The sequence below is a fragment of the Trachypithecus francoisi genome, unplaced genomic scaffold, assembly GCF_009764315.1.
Source record: "Trachypithecus francoisi isolate TF-2019V2 unplaced genomic scaffold, Tfra_2.0 Lachesis_group0, whole genome shotgun sequence".
NCBI lineage: Eukaryota > Metazoa > Chordata > Mammalia > Primates > Cercopithecidae > Trachypithecus > Trachypithecus francoisi.
Genome location: NW_022681453.1, coordinates 63,744,520 through 63,762,779, shown reverse-complemented (window position 1 = coordinate 63,762,779; position 18,260 = coordinate 63,744,520). Strand labels below are relative to the sequence as shown.

Here is an 18,260-nt window from a genome sequence, read left to right as displayed (position 1 = left end):
TACCTGGATTTAACACAAGGAGGAGCAACATAGACCCTAATGCCCCCTCCCCCTAATAACAGGCAAACCACTGAAACATCAGCTGCAAAAAGGTTATTCTTCCAGGTGCTTCAGTGGATCAGCCAATATTATATCCATTTAAGAATTCATATGTAGTGAGGAGACCCATCCATATAGTTAAAATTTTGGGAATCATGTTAATATTTTACATACTCAACATCAAATACAATTAAATCAACAAAGATGAGAGTTCAAAATCTAAATAGAATGCAAAAAGAAACAAATTATCCTAGCTGTATTTCAAATGAATGCCATAATCATACTTAAAGTGGAAAAAGAACTAACTGGAGTAACTTATGAACATAGTATTTTGATTATGTATCACAGTCTAAAATAAAAACAACTGCAATTAATATTAAATGCCGGATCGAAAATTCGAGTATTTGTAGGAGTATGAATTACCAATTCTAAATCTGCTTTCTGTGAATTGTAAGCGAATAACAAAATACATTGAATAGGAGTCAAGTTTCTCATGGTTGGAGAAGGAATTCCAACTAAGGAAAAAAGAGAAGAATAACCCCCATAGTGATGAACTGGAGTTAGACATATTAGTATGAATTTATGGTTTTTAATGTACAGAGACCCAGATAGATCAATGTACATATTTATATTTACATTCCTTCCCTCTGCCCACTTAAAGTGTCTATAAGGCCAGGCATAGTGGCTCACACCTGTAATCCCAGCACTTTGGGAGACAGAGGCTGGAGAATTGCTTGAGGCCAGGTGTTTAAGACCAGCCTGAGCAACATAGTAAGATCACACTGCTACAAAAAATAGAAAAATTAGCCAGGTGTGGTGGTGCGTGCCTGTAGTCCTAGCTACATAGGAGGCTGAGGCAAGAGGATTGCTTGAGCCTAGGAATTCAAGGTCACAGTGAGCTACAATCATGCTCCTGTACTCCAGCCTGGGCTACAGAGGAGACCTTGTCTCAAACAAACAAAAAAAGGTGACTATAAGCCAAGACGTCCCAGTGGCAATGAACGTATCTAGCACCCAGATCTTGATTTCTAAGAGTGATAGAATTTCTATGTAAGAATGATAGAATTTCTATCTATCTTAGAACGAAGAATTTCTAAGAATGATAGAATGATCTATCATTCTTCACTTTAAGGAGCCAGGGCTCTAATTCAAGGCTAGGGCAGAGAACGTACAAAATGAGTCTGGAATATCTTCTGCCAGAAAGTAGGGAAGTGCTGAAAAGAAAAAAATGACAAGGCTGTGTCAAAAGGACACAAGAGCCCACTTGAAGGGGCTCCCACTAGCCAAATCTGGCACAATTTGGTCCTGAAAGTAAATAATAGCAATAGAATTTCAAGGAGTAGAATAAGAATCTGAGTCCATATGGACATACATAAATAAATTCACTGCTTTTTGTTTTTTTTCTTTGAGACAGGGTCTTGCTCTGTCACCCAGGCTGGAGTACAGTGGTGTGATCACAGCTCACTGCAGCCTCAACTTCCTAGGCTGAAGCAATCCTCCTGCCTCAGCCTCCTGAGTATCTGGGATTACAGGCGTGTATCACCATGCCCAGCTAATTTTTTTGTATGTTTTGTAGAGACAGAGTTTTGCACTGTTGCCCAGGCTGGTCTCAAACTCCTGGCTCAAGTGATCCTCCTGCCTCAGCCCCGCAAAGTGCTGAGATGACAGGTGTGAGCCACCCTACCTGGTCACGACTAATCATAATACGTCTATTTCTGCTCATTGTCACTGAGTGGACCTGGAGGCTGAGGGCTGGAAGAGCAACTGGAATTGTTGTAGTCCCAAACATATCCCCTTTCATGTTGATGTGGCCCTGGCCAAGGTATCATTCCCGTGTGGCAGCAAGAAGAGAAAGCCCTTCCTTACAGTGAAAAGCCAGCTGATCCATGTGGAAGGAATTAGGGGGTTAGAAATTCACCATTTTGCAGCCATCACAGTAAGAGCCAGTTCTGCCAAGGATCATCAATGGATGCTAATGCTAGTGAGTGAAGGATTAATGAGGAACAGGGTATTTCTATAGTCTCAAAGCATCCTCTACAAATTACTTATTAACTACAAAGAGAAATTAGTAACTTTAGAGTGGATTAACCTAGTGGACACTACCTTAAATAAATAGCCAAAGTTAACATCACCAACAACGGGACAAATGGAAATCACGTAGCTCCTACTATGATGTCCCGGGAAGAGCACGCCATCACTGCTGTGGTGTTCCTGCCAAAAATAGAAAACCTAAATCTATCTGTGACAGATCATGCCCCAAACTGAGGGACATCACCCCCAATTCTGCCTATAAAATACAAAAAAACAAAAATAAGAAAACCTGAGGACAGTCTACAAAATAACCAACATGTGTTCTGTTAAAAAACAACAACAACAACAACAAAAACAACAAAAAAAAACCCAGTCAAGGTCATAGAAGACAAAGAAAGGCCATGGGACTGCTCCAGATTAAAAGAGACTAAAGAGAGTATCACAACTGGCCAGGTGTGGTGGCTCACGCCTGTAATCCCAGCGCTTTGGGAGGCTGAGGTGGGTAATCACCTGAGATCAGGAGTTCGAAACCAGCCTGGCCACGATGGTAAAACCCCATCTCTACTAAAAATACAAAAATTAGCTGGTTGTGGTGGTGGTTGTCTGTAATTCCAGCTACTCGGGAGCCTGAGGCAGAAGCATCGCTTGAACCTGGGAGGCAGAGGTTGCAGTGACCCAAGGTTGTACCACTGAACTCCAGCCTGGGCGAGAAGAGTGAAACTCTGTCTCAAATAAAATAAAATAAAGAGAGAGAAATTATCACAACTAAGGGTCACGTATGATCCTGGATTGGATCCTGGAAGGAGGTCTGGGGGAGAAGCTGGGGGATGTTAGTGGGATAACTGGCAAAATTTTAATGTAGAGTTATGGATTAGAAAATAGGATTTTGTTTTGTTTTGTTTTTTTGAGATGGAATCTCACTCTGTCACCCAGGCTGGAGTGCAGTGGCATGATCTCGGCTCACTGCAAGCTCCGCCTCCCAAGTTCACGCCATTCTCCTGCTTCAGCCTCCCAAGTAGCTGGGACTATAGGCACATGCAACCATACCTGGCTAATTTTTTGTACTTTTAGTAGTGATGGGGTTTTACTGTGTTAGCCAGGATGGTCTTGTGCTCCTGACCTCGTGATCTGCCCGCCTCAGCCTCCCAAAGTGCTGGGATTACAGGCGTGAGCCACCTCGCTTGGCCGACAATAGGATTTTTGAATGTTACATGTCCTGATCCTGAAACAGATATTGTGGTTAGGTAAAAGAATATTCTTGTTCTTAGGAAATAGACACTGAAGTATTTATGGATAAAAGGACATGATGTCTGCAAATTATTTTTATACGGTTTAGAGAAAATATATGCATATGTATAGAGAGAATGGTCTAATGATAAAGCAAAAAGGCAAAGTGTTAACAAGTGGTCAATTCGAATCGACTGAGTCAAGAGTATGTGGGGTTTTTTATTGTATTATTATAACTTTTCTATAAATGTAAAATTTTGTCAAAATAAATAAATAGGTTGCAAAACATTATGAATGTATTTAATACCATTGAACTCTACACATAAAAATAGTTAAGATAGTAGGCCTGGGGCAGTGGCTCATGCCTGTAATTCCAACACTTTAGGAAGCCAAGGCAGGAGGGTCACTTGAAGCCAGGAGTTCGAGACCAGCCTGGGCAACATAATCAGAACCTTTCTCCAAAAGAGAAAAAAGGCAGGTGTGGTGGACATGCCTGTAGTCCCAGCTACTTGGGAGGCTGAGGTGGGAGGATCGCTTGAGCCCAGGAGTTCGAGGCTGCAGTGAACTACGCTCACGCCACTGCACTCCAGCCTGGGCAACAGAGCAAGACCTTGTCTCAAAAAAAAAATAAAATAAAATAAATTTCTATAACCAACTATAATAAACACAAAAATACGGTTACATAGAAAAATGGTATAAACCTTGATAATGTAAAAATAATAAAACAACTACTAAAAAATGGAAATGAAATGAGAGAAATGGAAGGAAGTGTATGTGTGCCAATGTCCTATTTTTCATATGGGAAATAGGAAGTAAAATGATAACAAATTAGTGACCTAAGAAACTGAAGTATAAGGATATTATTTAAAGTTACAATGAGAAAAATTAGAAGACATGAAAACCAGAAGCCATTAGCAATGACTGCCACTGGGGAATAGAAGTGAAGGAAGAGGGAAAGAAGGCTTTTCGTTTCATGTCATGCTGTATTGTGTGAATCCTTCTCACTGCATGCATGTAGTACTTCTATAATAAAAACCCTAGACTATCCACAGTGGCTCACACCAGGAATCCCAGCACTTTGGGAGGCCCAGGCAGGTGGATCCCTTGAGTCCAGGAGTTTGAGACCAGCCTGGGCAACATGGCGAAACTCCGTCTCTACTAAAAATACAAAGAAATAAGCTGGGCGTGGTGGTGTGCCCTTGCGGTCCTAGTTATTCAGGAGGCTGAGGTGGGAGGATCATCTGAGCCTGGGAGGTTAAGGCTCCAGTGAGCCATGATCGTGCCACTGGACTCCAGCTGGGAACAGAAAGAGACTCTGTCTCAAAGAAAAACAACGACAACAACAACAACGAACTTATTTTATATTTAAAGAAAAAATTACCACATTCTTAGAAATATTTTTAAACCAGAATGGGTTTTTTGGCTGACCTAGCGTTAGGGATACCATTTATGGCTATATGTCATTTCATTCAGTGGATGAATTCACCAAAAGATTTCTGTAATTTCAATCACATTTTAAAATGTATTGAATGAATGGAATACTTAAAGATGGTGAATCCTTTTATAAAATCAATGCCTACCTCAACATTTTTTGTGTATCTTTAAGTTTTTTAATTTGTTTTTGCTTTGTGTTATTCTTTACTAATAACTACCTAAAATTAAGAAGGAAAGTGACTCAAAATGAGTCATGGCTTTTTGTTTTAAGTTAAATTCTGTGAATGCAGAGACTCATGGCAGAGCAGGAACGCAACTATTTTTGGCTTAGTGAGGGTTGCTCGGCCACCATTGCCTCAAGTTAATCAGTAAGCCCCTAAAGCCGGTAACCAGGGACAGTGATGTTATTCACAGGATAGCTGCAGATTGGGAAAAGAACATGCTAGAATTTTTACACAGGCGAGTGATTTGTACCACACTATCCTTTTTTCTTTCTTTCTGGCTGTTCATGTGGGGAAGAAGACATTCACACAGCAAGTCAAAAACAAACAGGCTGGACACAGTGGCTCACATTTGTAATCCCAGTGCTTTCAGAGGCTGAGGCGGGAAGATCACTTGAGGCCAGGCAAGGAGTTCATCACCAGCCTGGGAAACATAGTGAGACCCCATCTCTACAAAAATTTAAAAATTTGCCAGACATGGTGGCATGTGCTGTGGTCCTAGCTACTTGGGAGGCTGAGATGAGAGGATCCCTTGAGTCCCAGGAGTTTAAGGCTGCAGTGAGCTATGACCACATCACTGCACTCCAGCCTGGGTAACAGAGTGACACCCTGTCTCTAAAAACAAAACAACAAAAAACAAAGGGAATGTAAATAGGACCTTTCTTTTTTTTTTTTTTTTTTTTGAGACGGAGTCTCGCTCTGTCCTCCAGGCTGGAGTGCAGTGGCCGGATCTCAGCTCACTGCAAGCTCCGCCTCCCGGGTTTACGCCATTCTCCTGCCTCAGCCTCCCGAGTAGCCGGGACTACAGGCACCCACCACCTCGCCCGGCTAATTTTTTGTATTTTTTTAGTAGAGATGGGGTTTCCTCATGTTAGCCAGGATGGTCTCGATCTCCTGACCTCGTGATCCGCCCGTCTCGGCCTCCCAAGCAGTGGTAAATGTTAAAGCATTATTGTATTAGAAATGCATCAAAGCTGGGTGAGATGGCTGATACCTGTAATCCCAGTACTTTGGGAGGCCCGTGGGAGGATTGCTTGAGCCCAAGAGTTCGAGACCAGCCTGGGCAAAATGGCAAAACCCTGCCTCTACAAAATATTTTAAAAATAGCCAGGCATGGTGGCACGCACCTGTGGTCCTAGCTACTCAGACCCAGGAGGTTGAGGCTGCAGTAAGCCATGATTGAAAAAAACAAAAGAAGCAGCAGCATCAAAGCTAGGTACTACCTCTAAAGACTTTTCATGTCAAGCACACCCACCCTTTGATTAAGGTGTTAAAATTCAGAAAGAAAAAATTTAGGAATTCGATTACACTTGATAATTATTGAAGAGCAAAAAGAGATACTGAATTGAATTATAGTGAAGTATGTGTATTTCTTTTTAATTTAATTTAATTTTTTTTGAGATGGAGTCTCACTCTGTCACCCAGACTGGAGTGCAGTTGTTTGATCTCAGCTCACTGCAACCTCCAGGTGAAAGGGATTCTCCCACCTCAGCCTGCAGAATAGCTGGGATTACAGGCAGCCGCCACCACACCCGGTTAAATTTTTTTTGTATTTTTGTAGAGACGGGGTTTCACCATGGTGGCCAGGCTAGTTTTGAACTCCTGACTTCAGGTGGTCTGCTCACCTCGGACTCCCAAAGTGCTGGGATTACAGGCACGAGCCACCACGCCCAGTCATATGCGTATTTCTCTTTATCCTACTACAATTAATTGATAATGTTCTAGGAATACAGAATTGTCTAATGTTTTAACTGTTATTCTGAAGAGAAATATTTTGGTCAGAGAAAGTATAAAATTAATGAAAAAGTAAGCTAAAACTCAGTTATTCTCCCCTACAGGAAGCCAGGGTGTTCAATCAGGCCAGGCGGCCGGAGTAAAAGCACCACCTAATGGCACCTTATTCAAATTACAAGAATAGTACTTCAGAGGCATTACCATAGCATCTAGGTGTTCCTTGCAAACCCCAGAAGATTAAATGATGGCAAATGCAGTATTTTGTCTATATCTGACTATGGATGAAATTTACCTTAAGGCAGTGAGAAGGTTTGAAGTTGCCTAATCTCTCTATTCATAGCTAGGCAGAATGTATTAACCACTTTTTTTTTTTTAATCTGTATCTAATGATGTTACGACAACTTAAAAATCTTGCTGACCAAGGACATGAAAAACCTCTACAATGAGAACTACAAAACACTGATGAAATAAAGAGGACACACACAAACAAATGGAAAGACATCCCATGCTTGGAATTATTAATGAGAAGAATTACTGTTGTTAAAATGACCATACTATGCAAAGCAATCTACAGAGTCAATACAATCCCTATCAAAATACCAACGACATTCTTCACATAAATAGAAAAAAAAAACACCCTAGAATTTGTATGGAACAACAACAAAAAAGAGCCAGAATAGGCAAAGCCATCCTAAGCAAAAAGAACAAAGCTGAAAGCATCACACCACCCAACTTCAAAATATACTACAAAGCCTTGGTAGCCAAAACAGCATGGTATTGGTATAGAAGCAGACACATAGACCAACAGTACAGAATAGAGAATCTGGAAATAAATCCACATATTTACAGCCAACTGATTTTCAACAAAGGTGCCAAGGACATATATTGGGGAAAGGACACCCTCTTTCCGCAGTAATAAATGGTACCAGGAAAACTGTATATCCACATGCAGAAGAATGAAACTAGACCCCCATCTCTCGACCTATACAAAAAGCAACACAAAATGGGTTAAAGACATAAATGTAACATCCAAACTATAAAACTACTAGAAGAAAACATAGGGGGCATGCTTTGGGACATTGGTCTGGGAAAAGGTTTTATGGCTAAGATTTCAAAAGCACAGGCAACAAAAACAAAAATAGACAAATGGGGTCATATTGATCTAAAAAGTTTCTGCACAGCAAAGGAAACAGTAAATAGAGTGAAAAGACAACCTGTAGAACGGGATAAAATATTTGCAAGATATTCATGCAGCAAGGGACTAATATCCAGAACATATAAGGAACTCAAACAACTCAACAGCATAAAATGACTAATCACATTAAAAAGTGGTCAAAACATCTAAATAGACATTCCTCAAAAGAAGACATACAAATAGCTAACAGGCATATGAAAAAATGCTCAACAGCACTAATTATCAGGGAAATGCAAATCAAAAACACAATGAGATACCACCTCACGCCTGTTAGAATGACTATTACCCAAAAAATGTAAGATAACAAGTGTTTGTGAGGCTTTGGAGAAAAGGAAACCCTTGTGCACTGTTGGTGAAAATGTAAATTATCACAGGCATTATAAAAAACAATATGGAAGCTCCTTAAAAATTAAAAATAGAACTACCATATGATCCAACAATCCCACTGTGGATACTTATCCAAAGGAAAGGAAATGAGTATATCAAAGGGATGCCTGCACCCCCATGTTTATTGCAGCCCTATTCACAATAGCAAAAGGAGTCAACCTAAGTGTCCATCAAAAGATGAATGGTGGCCGGGCGCGGTGGCTCAAGCCTGTAATCCCAGCACTTTGGGAGGCCGAGACGGGCGGATCACGAGGTCAGGAGATCGAGACCATCCTGGCGAACACGGTGAAACCCCGTCTCTACTAAAAAATACAAAAAACTAGCCGGGCGAGGTGGCGGGCGCCTGTAGTCCCAGCTACTCGGGAGGCTGAGGCAGGAGAATGGCGTAAACCCGGGAGACCGAGCTTGCAGTGAGCCGAGATCCAGCCACTGCACTCCAGCCTGGGGGACAGAGCGAGACTCCGTCTCAAAAAAAAAAAAAAAAAAAGATGAATGGACAAAGAAAATGTGGTAAATGTGTACAATGGAAAACTATTTAGCCATAAAAATGAATGAAATCCCATCATGTCAGCAACATGGATGGAACTGGAGGTCATTAGGTTAAGTGAAATAAACCAGGAACAGAAAGACAAATATCACATGTTCTCACTCATATGTGGAAGCTAAAACAGTTGACTTCATGGAGGTCAATAGTAGAATGATGGTTATCAGAGGGTAAGAAGGGGATTGGGGGATAAAGAGAGGTTGGTTAATGGGTACAACTGTATAGTTAGATAAAAAGAGTAAGTTCTAGTGTTCTATAACACAGTAAGGTAACTATAGTTAACAGTAACTTATTGTATACTTCAAAATAGCTAGAGAAGTAGATTTGAAATGCTCCTAAAACAAAGAAATGATCAATGTTTGAGGCGATGGATACCCCAATTACCCTGATTTGATCATTACACATTGTATATATGTACCAAAATATCACATGTATCCCATAAACATGTATAATTATTATATATCAACTTAAAAATGTTTTAAAATCTTGCTGGCCTAGAAAAGACTGACCCTCCCAGACCTAGCCAATTCTCAGAGATAGCAAAAGGCTTAGCCATGAACATACCTTTCTTAAGCAAAATAACCAGTGCTGAGTCTATACCTCCAAAAACCACCTCCTCATCTAACTCACATACCACACCAAGATTTCTCCTGATGCAAATCATTCCAGAGCCACGCATCTGGCAACCAGAGGCCACCCCTACAATCCAGAGCCCACTAGAATTATTCAAACTGCCAATCCTAAGCTGTTCACCGTGCCCTGCCTTTCCTCTCCTGAAAAAACCCCAATAAAGGCTTTGGGCTGGGCATTCCCCTCACTCCTGTCTTCAGCCCCCTGAGCATTCCTGGTGCTTCCCCTGTGGCCCTGCGTGGCATAGTGTATTCTCTTCTCTCAAGCAAGGTAAGTAACAAAAATCTTCTTTCAGTGACATTGACCTCTCCGTGTTCTCACCTCTGTAAGTTAAAAACCCGCAAGTACAGATGAGTCACAGAACCCTGCCTAACTCATTTCAGTGAAGAACACTGTCACTCCAGTTTCTAGGTAGGACACTTTTATCCAGAAAACGTCCCCACTCTATTTTTTACAAATATGCAGCCTTTGGGGCCCAGTTGTCATTTTTAGGCAAAGTAACAAATGGGGCTATAAAATGGAAAGGGGGAAGACAGAGGAGAAAGAGAGGAAAGGATGTCAGTGTGCACATGAAATACTTGTGCTGCATCTCAATCCTGAGAACAGGAGCTGCCATTTCTCTCCAACTCCAGGAGCATTAGCCTCTTGTCTTCTGCTGCCTGTAAAGCTGCTTCTGTCCCTTGACCAGAGGTGGTTTTATGGTGAAGCTAACAGCTTAAGCCTCAGGACACATCACTTGGCATTTGGTCCCTTCCAAAGATAATGCCAAATTTTCTATTTGCAATTTGTATCCTTTCTACTAAAGAGAGTCCATAAAAATGGTATAAGCTTCATGCCCTACAAAACCTGGGATAGTGAGAGGGTCATGGCCCTAGGAATCCCAGAAGCAAGTCCTGCTCTTCCACCCAACCATTTGGGCTCCAGTGTCCTCATCTTAACAAGAGGGGCTTCAAGAGATGTAAATACGTTTAAAGAAAAAAAAGAAGGGCTAACAAGACCTTCTTGTCTGAAGTTCCCTTTTCCTTCCTCCTCAGCCGCATTCATTTCTCTACATCTGCTAATAAAGCAATATGCTATTGCCTGGCATGTGTCTACCGAGGCTCACTTTGCATAATGGCTTTTTAAAGATGCTAAAAAAGCCCTGAAAAATGCATCGTAAAAATAAAAGTCAGTTCTTAACCATACACTGGCTAATGAACACTCAGAAAATAAGAGCTAAGCTTTTGCGATGAAGCCTGACACCCATACTCAAAATTGGATGTGTCAGGGTCAACTCAGGGCTATGTTCTGGGGCCAGTAGCCTTGCTTCTAATCTGGTTCTGCCACTGTTTGTGTGTGGCTCTGGGCAAGTCATTCAACATTTGTGTCCTCCTGGACCCACTACTGCTGGAACTCAAGTCTCTGGGCTTGCTTCTTGACACGACAAGCAAAGGGACTAAGCCAGAGGATCTCTGAGGACTCCTCTGTGTCTTGATTGTTTGATTCTGTTTCTATCTGCTTCTCTTGCCGGTGCCACCTCCCTATTCACCATTGCCCCAAAACTTGACCAGACTCTATCTTACCACGCCAAGCTAACTCAGGTAAGCCATCTAATTAAAGAGGAAAAGACAGAGAAAAAGTGTGTATTAGTCCGTACTTGCACTGCTATAAAGAAATACCTGAGACTGGTAATTTATAAAGAAAAGAGGTTTAATTGGCTCATGGTTCCACAGGCTGTACGGGAAGCATAGCAGCTTCTGCTTCCAGGGAGGCCTCAGGAAACTTTCAATCATGGTGGAAGGCAAAGGGGAGGCAGGCATCTTACATGGCCAGAGCAGGAGCAAGAGGTCCTGGGAAGTGCTGCACACTTTTAAACAACCAGATTTCATGAGAACTCACTCACTATCAGAACAGCATCGAGGGAATGGTGCTAAACCATTCATGAGAAACCACCCCCAGGATCCTATCACCTCCCACCAGGCCCTACCTCCAACACTGGGGATTACAATTAAACATAAGATTTGGTGGGGACACAGATCCAAACCATGAGACAGCAAGGGAGGAGAGGACACAGAAGGGAAAGAGCTGGGACGTTGTACAAGAAGACAGGGAGCAGAGCCAGAACCCAGGCAGGCCTCAGCGACCTGGAAACTCCTCCTCCTGCGCTTGGGCCAGACACCATGGTTCTGATGGGGAGCCTACTCCCACGGCCGGCAGTGGGTTTTTTCCTAGAATAATTAGCCAGACTTTGGCCTGCAGACCTCCTAGAAAAGGGTCCACATGGACCCACTAGTGCCATACTTCAAGTCTCTGTGGTAAAGCAGAATGCAGAAGAAAGAGCATGAATCCGGTATACTAGTTAAACTGGCTTTTGGTGACTTATTCTCAGGCCAGCTTCCCTTTTAAGTTGCTATTGAGACTCTCCAACCCTGCGAGAAGGAAGACAAAAGCCTCAGTCTAGCTGCAGGCACTTCTTATTCCATAAGAACTAGGAGATTGCTGTTGTTTTTGTGTTTGTTTTAATATCTCCAGCAGGAGCTGGAGGTTCTGGCAAGAACTGTCATTCAATAAACACCTGGTAAATGAAACCGAGTTTTCTCCCTATTCCTGACGCTAAGAGCATGAGATTCTGCTGGACTTCAGACCTCCACACAGCTTGTCAGCTTGCCATCTGTTTTTGTCTCAGGCTACCTGCTTTCTCCTGCCAACTCAGTCTTCCTGAAACAACCAGATTGCAACAGTGCTCTCTGTCCAGTACCTGGCAGAGACAAGCACCCAATCATGGCTCGTTAGCCTTCCATTCACCTCCCTCGGCACCGGCTGTTTCTTTCTTAGTTTTTAAGCCCCAGGTTTCACAGCCTAGTCCGCTGGGTTTCTGTGTGCGGTCGGCTTCATCCAATCATTAAACGAGCATTTTACTTAGTGCTTGTCATGTGAGAGGCACTGGCCCAGACCCTTCCACATATGGCATCTCCTTTAATCTCATAAAAACCCTGAGAATCAGATCCACTCACCCCATCACATAGTTGTGGAAATAGACTGGGAACCCGCGGGTAATTTGCCCAAGGGCCCAGCCTATCCAGCAGCACGGTCAGAATGGAAAACCCAGAACCCAGGTTTGAGTCTACCACCAAAGCACACAAAGTGCCTCCGGACAGAGGCCCCTGGAACAAGACTTGGCCTGCCAGCAGTTCGGTTGGTCTCCAAACACACACTCATATTCCCGAACCACTCCAGACTCACTCAGGCCTAGAAAGCACCCACCATCCTCAACAGACTGCCCACCCAGCAGGTTGTCCAGAACAATGTCCCACATTCTAGTGTTGGTCCAAGGTATGATTCTGGGTTTGAGACTCCTGCCTTAGGTCTTCCGCCTGACTCAGCTGTGCTGAGTCATGCATTTATTTGCCAATGGATCCTTCTGCTTATTTATACCAGTACCCCTTGGATTAAAAACATACTCCCCACCTTAGTTTTATTATTAGCTATTTATATAATATAAGCTGAATGCTGACCAGGAACCAAGCACTATACCAAATGTTTATGCAAATTATCTCTTTTAATTGTCTTCAATCTCTACAGTAGTTTCAATCACCGGGCAGTCATTTTGTAGGTGAGGAAATGGAGGCTTAGTGAGGTTACAAAACTTGTTCAAGGTCACAAAGCATTAGCGCCAGGACTTGACCCAGGCAGCACATGCACCCTCGACCACCACACCATTAACATTCAGATCTATAGTTCTTTCCTAGCTGGTTCACTTATTACTGACCAGTCTACACACACACACACACACACACACACACACACACACACACAGAGAGAGAGAGAGAGCTACCCTATCTGGTCCTAAAATGATTAAAGCAAACCAAGAGTTAATTCATTCACCCTCCACCTAACTTCCAAGTGTCCCCACCCTTGCCAAACTTCCTGTGAGCTACTTTCTAATCACCGTGACCAAGAGAAGAGCAGGTCAAGACTGAAGGTGGCATGACACTCACTAGCTTGTCTTCCCACTGGGCACTGCCTCCTAATCTTGTGTTCTGCAGGCGTCAAATCTCCTAGCAGAATTTCTGATCCCCAAGACTGGAATACAATTTTTCAAAGGTTCACAGGAAATTTCTTGAGGGCCAGCCACTCCTAGAGTTCAGCTTCCAGCATGTTAGCCACCTAACCTACTCTCTGTTCCTCCGCACAGGTCCTTGATTTACCATCTGGGTGGCTTTCCTTATACCATTTGGAGCAGGAGGCACATAGCAAAAAGGATGAAAGCTTGGGACTTGGCATCAAATGTCCCTGGCTTTACAGTGCTACAGTTCTTCTTCTGTCAAACCAAAATAATCATATCAACTTCAGAATGTTATAGTGGAGATAAATGAGGTAATGCATATTAAGTGCTCAGTATACAGTAAGTGCCCACTAATTGGTAGCTATTATCATTTTCTCACCCTCCCACCTGGAATATGCTTCCCAAGTTCACCATATGTTCCACTTCCACCATTACTTTAAAACTTAATGCAAATGGCAACTCACCCAATTCCTAGCCAGGTGAGTTCAGTTCAGTAGAAGCAACACTGATGGAGCATCTTCTACACACAACCCACTATGCCAGGTATTGGGAATACAAAAATAAATAAGACATGCCCTTGAATTTAAGTTCACAGCCTTAAGGGAGACAGAAAAGAAACAGCTCATTTCAATGCTACCTAGTAAGTGCAGTGACACAGGATGCCATGGAACAGGAGGGGTGAGTTAACCATCATGGAGGGCCCTGGGGGCCAAGATGAGGAGTCTGAGCTGAATTCTGAAGGCAGTGAGAAGCTATTGAAGGAATTTAAGCAGAGGGGTCAAATGTACAGATGTATGCTTCACAAAAGAATCACTTTAGTAGCAATGTGGAAAAAGAAGTTAGGAGAGTATGAATCATCCAATCAAGAAATGGTATCCTTAACAAGACAGTGCAGGGGAGGGAGAGAGAAAGAAAGGATGGATTTCTAGATCATGAACACCGAAGGCCTTAAAATTGGGCATTGGGCAGTGTCCAATCCTTCAATGTTTAGATATTAAGAGAGAAGGAGGCAACATAGAGGTCACTGTATCCATTACATTTTAGAAATCAACTCTCAGGGCCCTTAGGACAATTTAACTTGCATTGTAGTTTTCTGTTGTTTGTTCATGTGGTCAATCAACTAACATTTACTGTCCACTTAAATACCAGGTCCTACCTTGGGTGAAGGTTTCAATGACAAATTGTCGATAAGAAGCATCAGCAAAGATCAAGGGAAAGATATAAGCCCTGGGGAATGGTGTGGTTTGGCTGGAAAGTGTGGCAGGAAGATGAAGACGTGGGGAACCCGACTTGAGACTCAGGTGGGGTCAGACTGTGTAGGGCTGAGGCTGGAAAGTTTGAGCCCTGAGTGGTGCACATGAGGAGACACCAGAGGTTTTAAACAGGGGAGAGAGGAATGGATGCTCTCACAGGGGAGAGCCCAGAATGTCTTATTTGTCTTCTTTGGGAATTCCTGGGGCCTCACGTTTTCCATCTGGGTTTCTGTTTCATGTTGCTTCTCTCCCCACTGATGGGGCTTGTTCCCCTGTTATAAGGCTGGGAAACCCTCCTGCCCCTCTCTAGAAGGCAGGACAGAAGTCCAAGAGATAGTGAAAAATTCATGTTGAGTGATCATGGATGGCAAAGACCCTGGGTGCACATAGTTTCTGAATAAAAACCTTAGTATGGTTTATTATTATTATTATTATTATTATTATTATTTCTTCAGGGACCAGTTCTCTGTTTCTGGGGAAAGCCACTTCAATTCCATATCTACAGAATGCATATTTGCTATAACTAATGATCAGCAGGGAGAAGATAAAGAAAAAAAAAAAAAAAAAAAAAGCAAACACTAGGGCATCCAGAAATCCTTTCGGCTTCAGAACATAAGAGTTTTTTCAGAAATAAATTTACCTTCTTACATTGGTTTGATCCAGAATTAAAATGAGTTCGTATTATGTGAGTCCTCACTGTGACTGTCCATGGAAGGCCTCTCAGGATGGGGTTTGGAGTTGTGGGAGATCTCAGGACTCAAAATCCACCACAGATAATGCCAAGTTTTCTGTACATCAACAGTTAATAATGGCTATAATATTTTGGCTATATTTTCTCATTAAACTGGATGACCAAAAAAGACTTTGGAGTTAATTACGTCTAAAGAGTGCACTGTAATGTTTGCATCCAGCCCACTGTCTGGGGATCCCAGTGCTCACAGGCCTCCATCACAGGCCTGGCACATCTGGAGCCTACCTGCTGGGCTGCCTCGTGGAAGAGCTCCTGCACCTGGGACATCTGGGTCATTCTCCAGCAAACGGGATCCTGGTGATCTGGACAGGGAGACTGCTCTGCAAGGTAACAGCATCCTTGGTCAGGCTGGTTCCTCCTCCTCTGCTCTTGTTGTCCATCCTTTCTCTCTACTAGAATTGTTCAAACTACCAGGCGAGGCCCTGGCCGGGGAAGAAGCCTTGTCTGCCTCATCTGAAAACTTGGCCGGGTTACGTACGTTTTTGGTACCCAAGTAGATCCCGCTGGTCCTTCAGAGCCCACCTGTGCTCAAACGTTGCTGCCCTAAAGCCTCAGGCACTCCCAGCTCTCTCCTTCTTCCCTGAGCTCCTTAAATATGTGAGGGTCACAGCCCGGCTGCCCAGCCTTGAGGACACAGAGTCACACTCCTCTCCTGCCCTCAGGTTCCTCGTGAACCCCTCTCTCCAGGAGGAGGGCATCATGACTCACTAGACCTGGCTGCAGCTGGTGAGTGAATGTAGCTGAGCAGAAGGGAGAGCGGCCATGAGAAGGCTGTCTTGGGACCCTTCTGGAGCAGGGCCGGAGAAGGGTAGGGGAGAGAAGAGGGTGGGTGAGAAAAGGCTGGACAGGACTAGGGCAGCTCCTCAATCCACCCCCAGGCACCCACCTCTTCGCGCTGGACCTGGCTTTCCCTGAGGGGAGGGGGAGTTTGTACCCCTGCTCTGTGTGGCTCTTCTCCCCAGCATAGTGCTGCAAGGTAGACGGGGCTCAGGACCCTTTGGAAGAAGGAGGAAGGGGGAGGACGAGAGCAAGAGGGAAGGGTAGAGCTGGTCGTCCTGGGAAGAAGGCGACTTAGGACAGCAGCCAGCGCTGGCGAGGAGGGAAGGCGCCCGGGCACTAAGAGTGGAGGGTTGGGGGAACAGGGTTAGCCCAGTGGGAAGCTGGGAAGGCTGGGGGACTTCGTGGACTGCAGTCCTGCCAAAAGCCGGGTGACAGGTAAAGGACCAGAGCACCCGGGTGTCCCCCACAGAGCAAGGGACCCCAGGCTTCAACTCGCCCTTCCCGCTGCCCCGCAGAGCCGGCTCCTCCGCGGAGCCCCGACCCTCACGTCTGGGCCGCGCTGGGACTCGGACCCCTTGGCACCCCACAAAGACGCGAACCCCCACCCCAAGTACTGGGGCCACGCCCGTGTGCCGGCGCGCGGGTGACCGGCGGTAGGGGAGAATCCACCTGGGCGGGGAGGTGGGGGCAAAGGTGACCCCAGACCTGGCTCCTAACTGCGGGCCGGGGAGAGGAACTGTCCCGAGACCACCCTCTCCACCCCCCACAGCCCTTCCGCCCTCACCTGCTCCCGGGACAGCCAGCTCCCAGCGCCAGGCCCGCCCGGTCCCCGCCCCGCTGCCACGTGGCTGCCCCGGCTCGGCTGCACGGGTCCCAGCTGTCCTGTCCCGGCGGGGGCACCCCTGCCACGCCAGCACCGGGAGTCTCGGGCCCAGGTGGAGAGGGGGCGGTGCAGAGGCTTTCCCTCCGCAAGGGTCGGGCCTTCGCACCTAACTGGACAAGAACTTTCACCTGGGTAGGGGCAGGGCTGGCAGAAAACAGGGAGTAGGGGCCGCAAGCACACAGGCTCAACGTGACCAGCCACTGCCGCTCCCCCCTCGACAGTGCCACCAGCGGAGGTGCCCAGCCCCGAGACCAGGGGGCTAGGGACAGGAGCCTACCCTGTGCGGCTCTGAGAAATGGCTGTGAGCGCTGCACGCAGGACTGAGAAAGCCCGGGGTAAGCCCGGAGTGCAGGGAAACCCGCAGCCCCCTGGGCAGGTGCCGAGAGGCGTCTGGACAAGCTGACCGAGACCCCGGTAGCGGGGGTCTCCGTGTGCGCCTGGCTGCGTGATCAGGTGACCCCAGACTCTGAGGGCGTGGAAGTGCTTTTGCCAGGAAAGTGCTCTGGGCATGCTGTATAGGGGTGAATTACCCTTACCACTTTCAGCAAGATCCAGAACTGCCTTTCCTAGGGGTGAAGTAAGGTTTCCAGGGCCTCATGTTGCAGGAAAAAAAAAAACCTAAATTAACATACAGAGATTAAATTATCTCCATTCCCAATCTGGCATATTTCCTAAACCTTAAATAACTTGCGAGGCTTCCATGTGGGCTTCTGAGAAACAGGAGGGCAGCTGGGAGAACTTCCCACGCCCACAAGCCTTTGTGTGAAAATCCCTAAAAATAGAGGTTGTTCTTTTAAAAACAAAAGGGAAGGCTAAGCCATGGGAACACTGACGGAGCCTAACCTCTCGCTTCTGCTCCAGCAAAGACGTGTGTGAAGATATAGAACATCAAATTTGCCATTTTTACCATTTTAAGTGTACAGTTCAGTGGCATTAATCACACTCACAATATTGTCCAGCCATCACCGCTATTTCCAAAACGTTCATCGTCCCCAGTAGAAACTCTATACCCACTAAGCACGAACTCCCCATTTCGCCTACTCGCAGAGATAACTCCCTTCATCTACTTCCCGTCTCTATGGATTTACCTATTTTGTATATTTCAC

The 18,260-nt window shown here is 44.9% G+C and overlaps 1 protein-coding gene across 1 annotated transcript in view; it reads right to left on the bottom strand.

Moving 5' to 3' along the window:
• Window positions 1-15,860, bottom strand: part of SLC12A8 (solute carrier family 12 member 8) — a 136,641-nt gene extending 120,781 nt beyond the window's left edge. The window contains exon 1 of the mRNA XM_033210958.1: window positions 15,717-15,860. Within this exon, the coding sequence (XP_033066849.1) occupies window positions 15,717-15,767 (51 nt within the window). The 5' untranslated portion in view covers window positions 15,768-15,860. The remainder of the gene's footprint in view (window positions 1-15,716) is intronic.
• Between the last annotated feature and the right edge of the window lie 2,400 nt (window positions 15,861-18,260).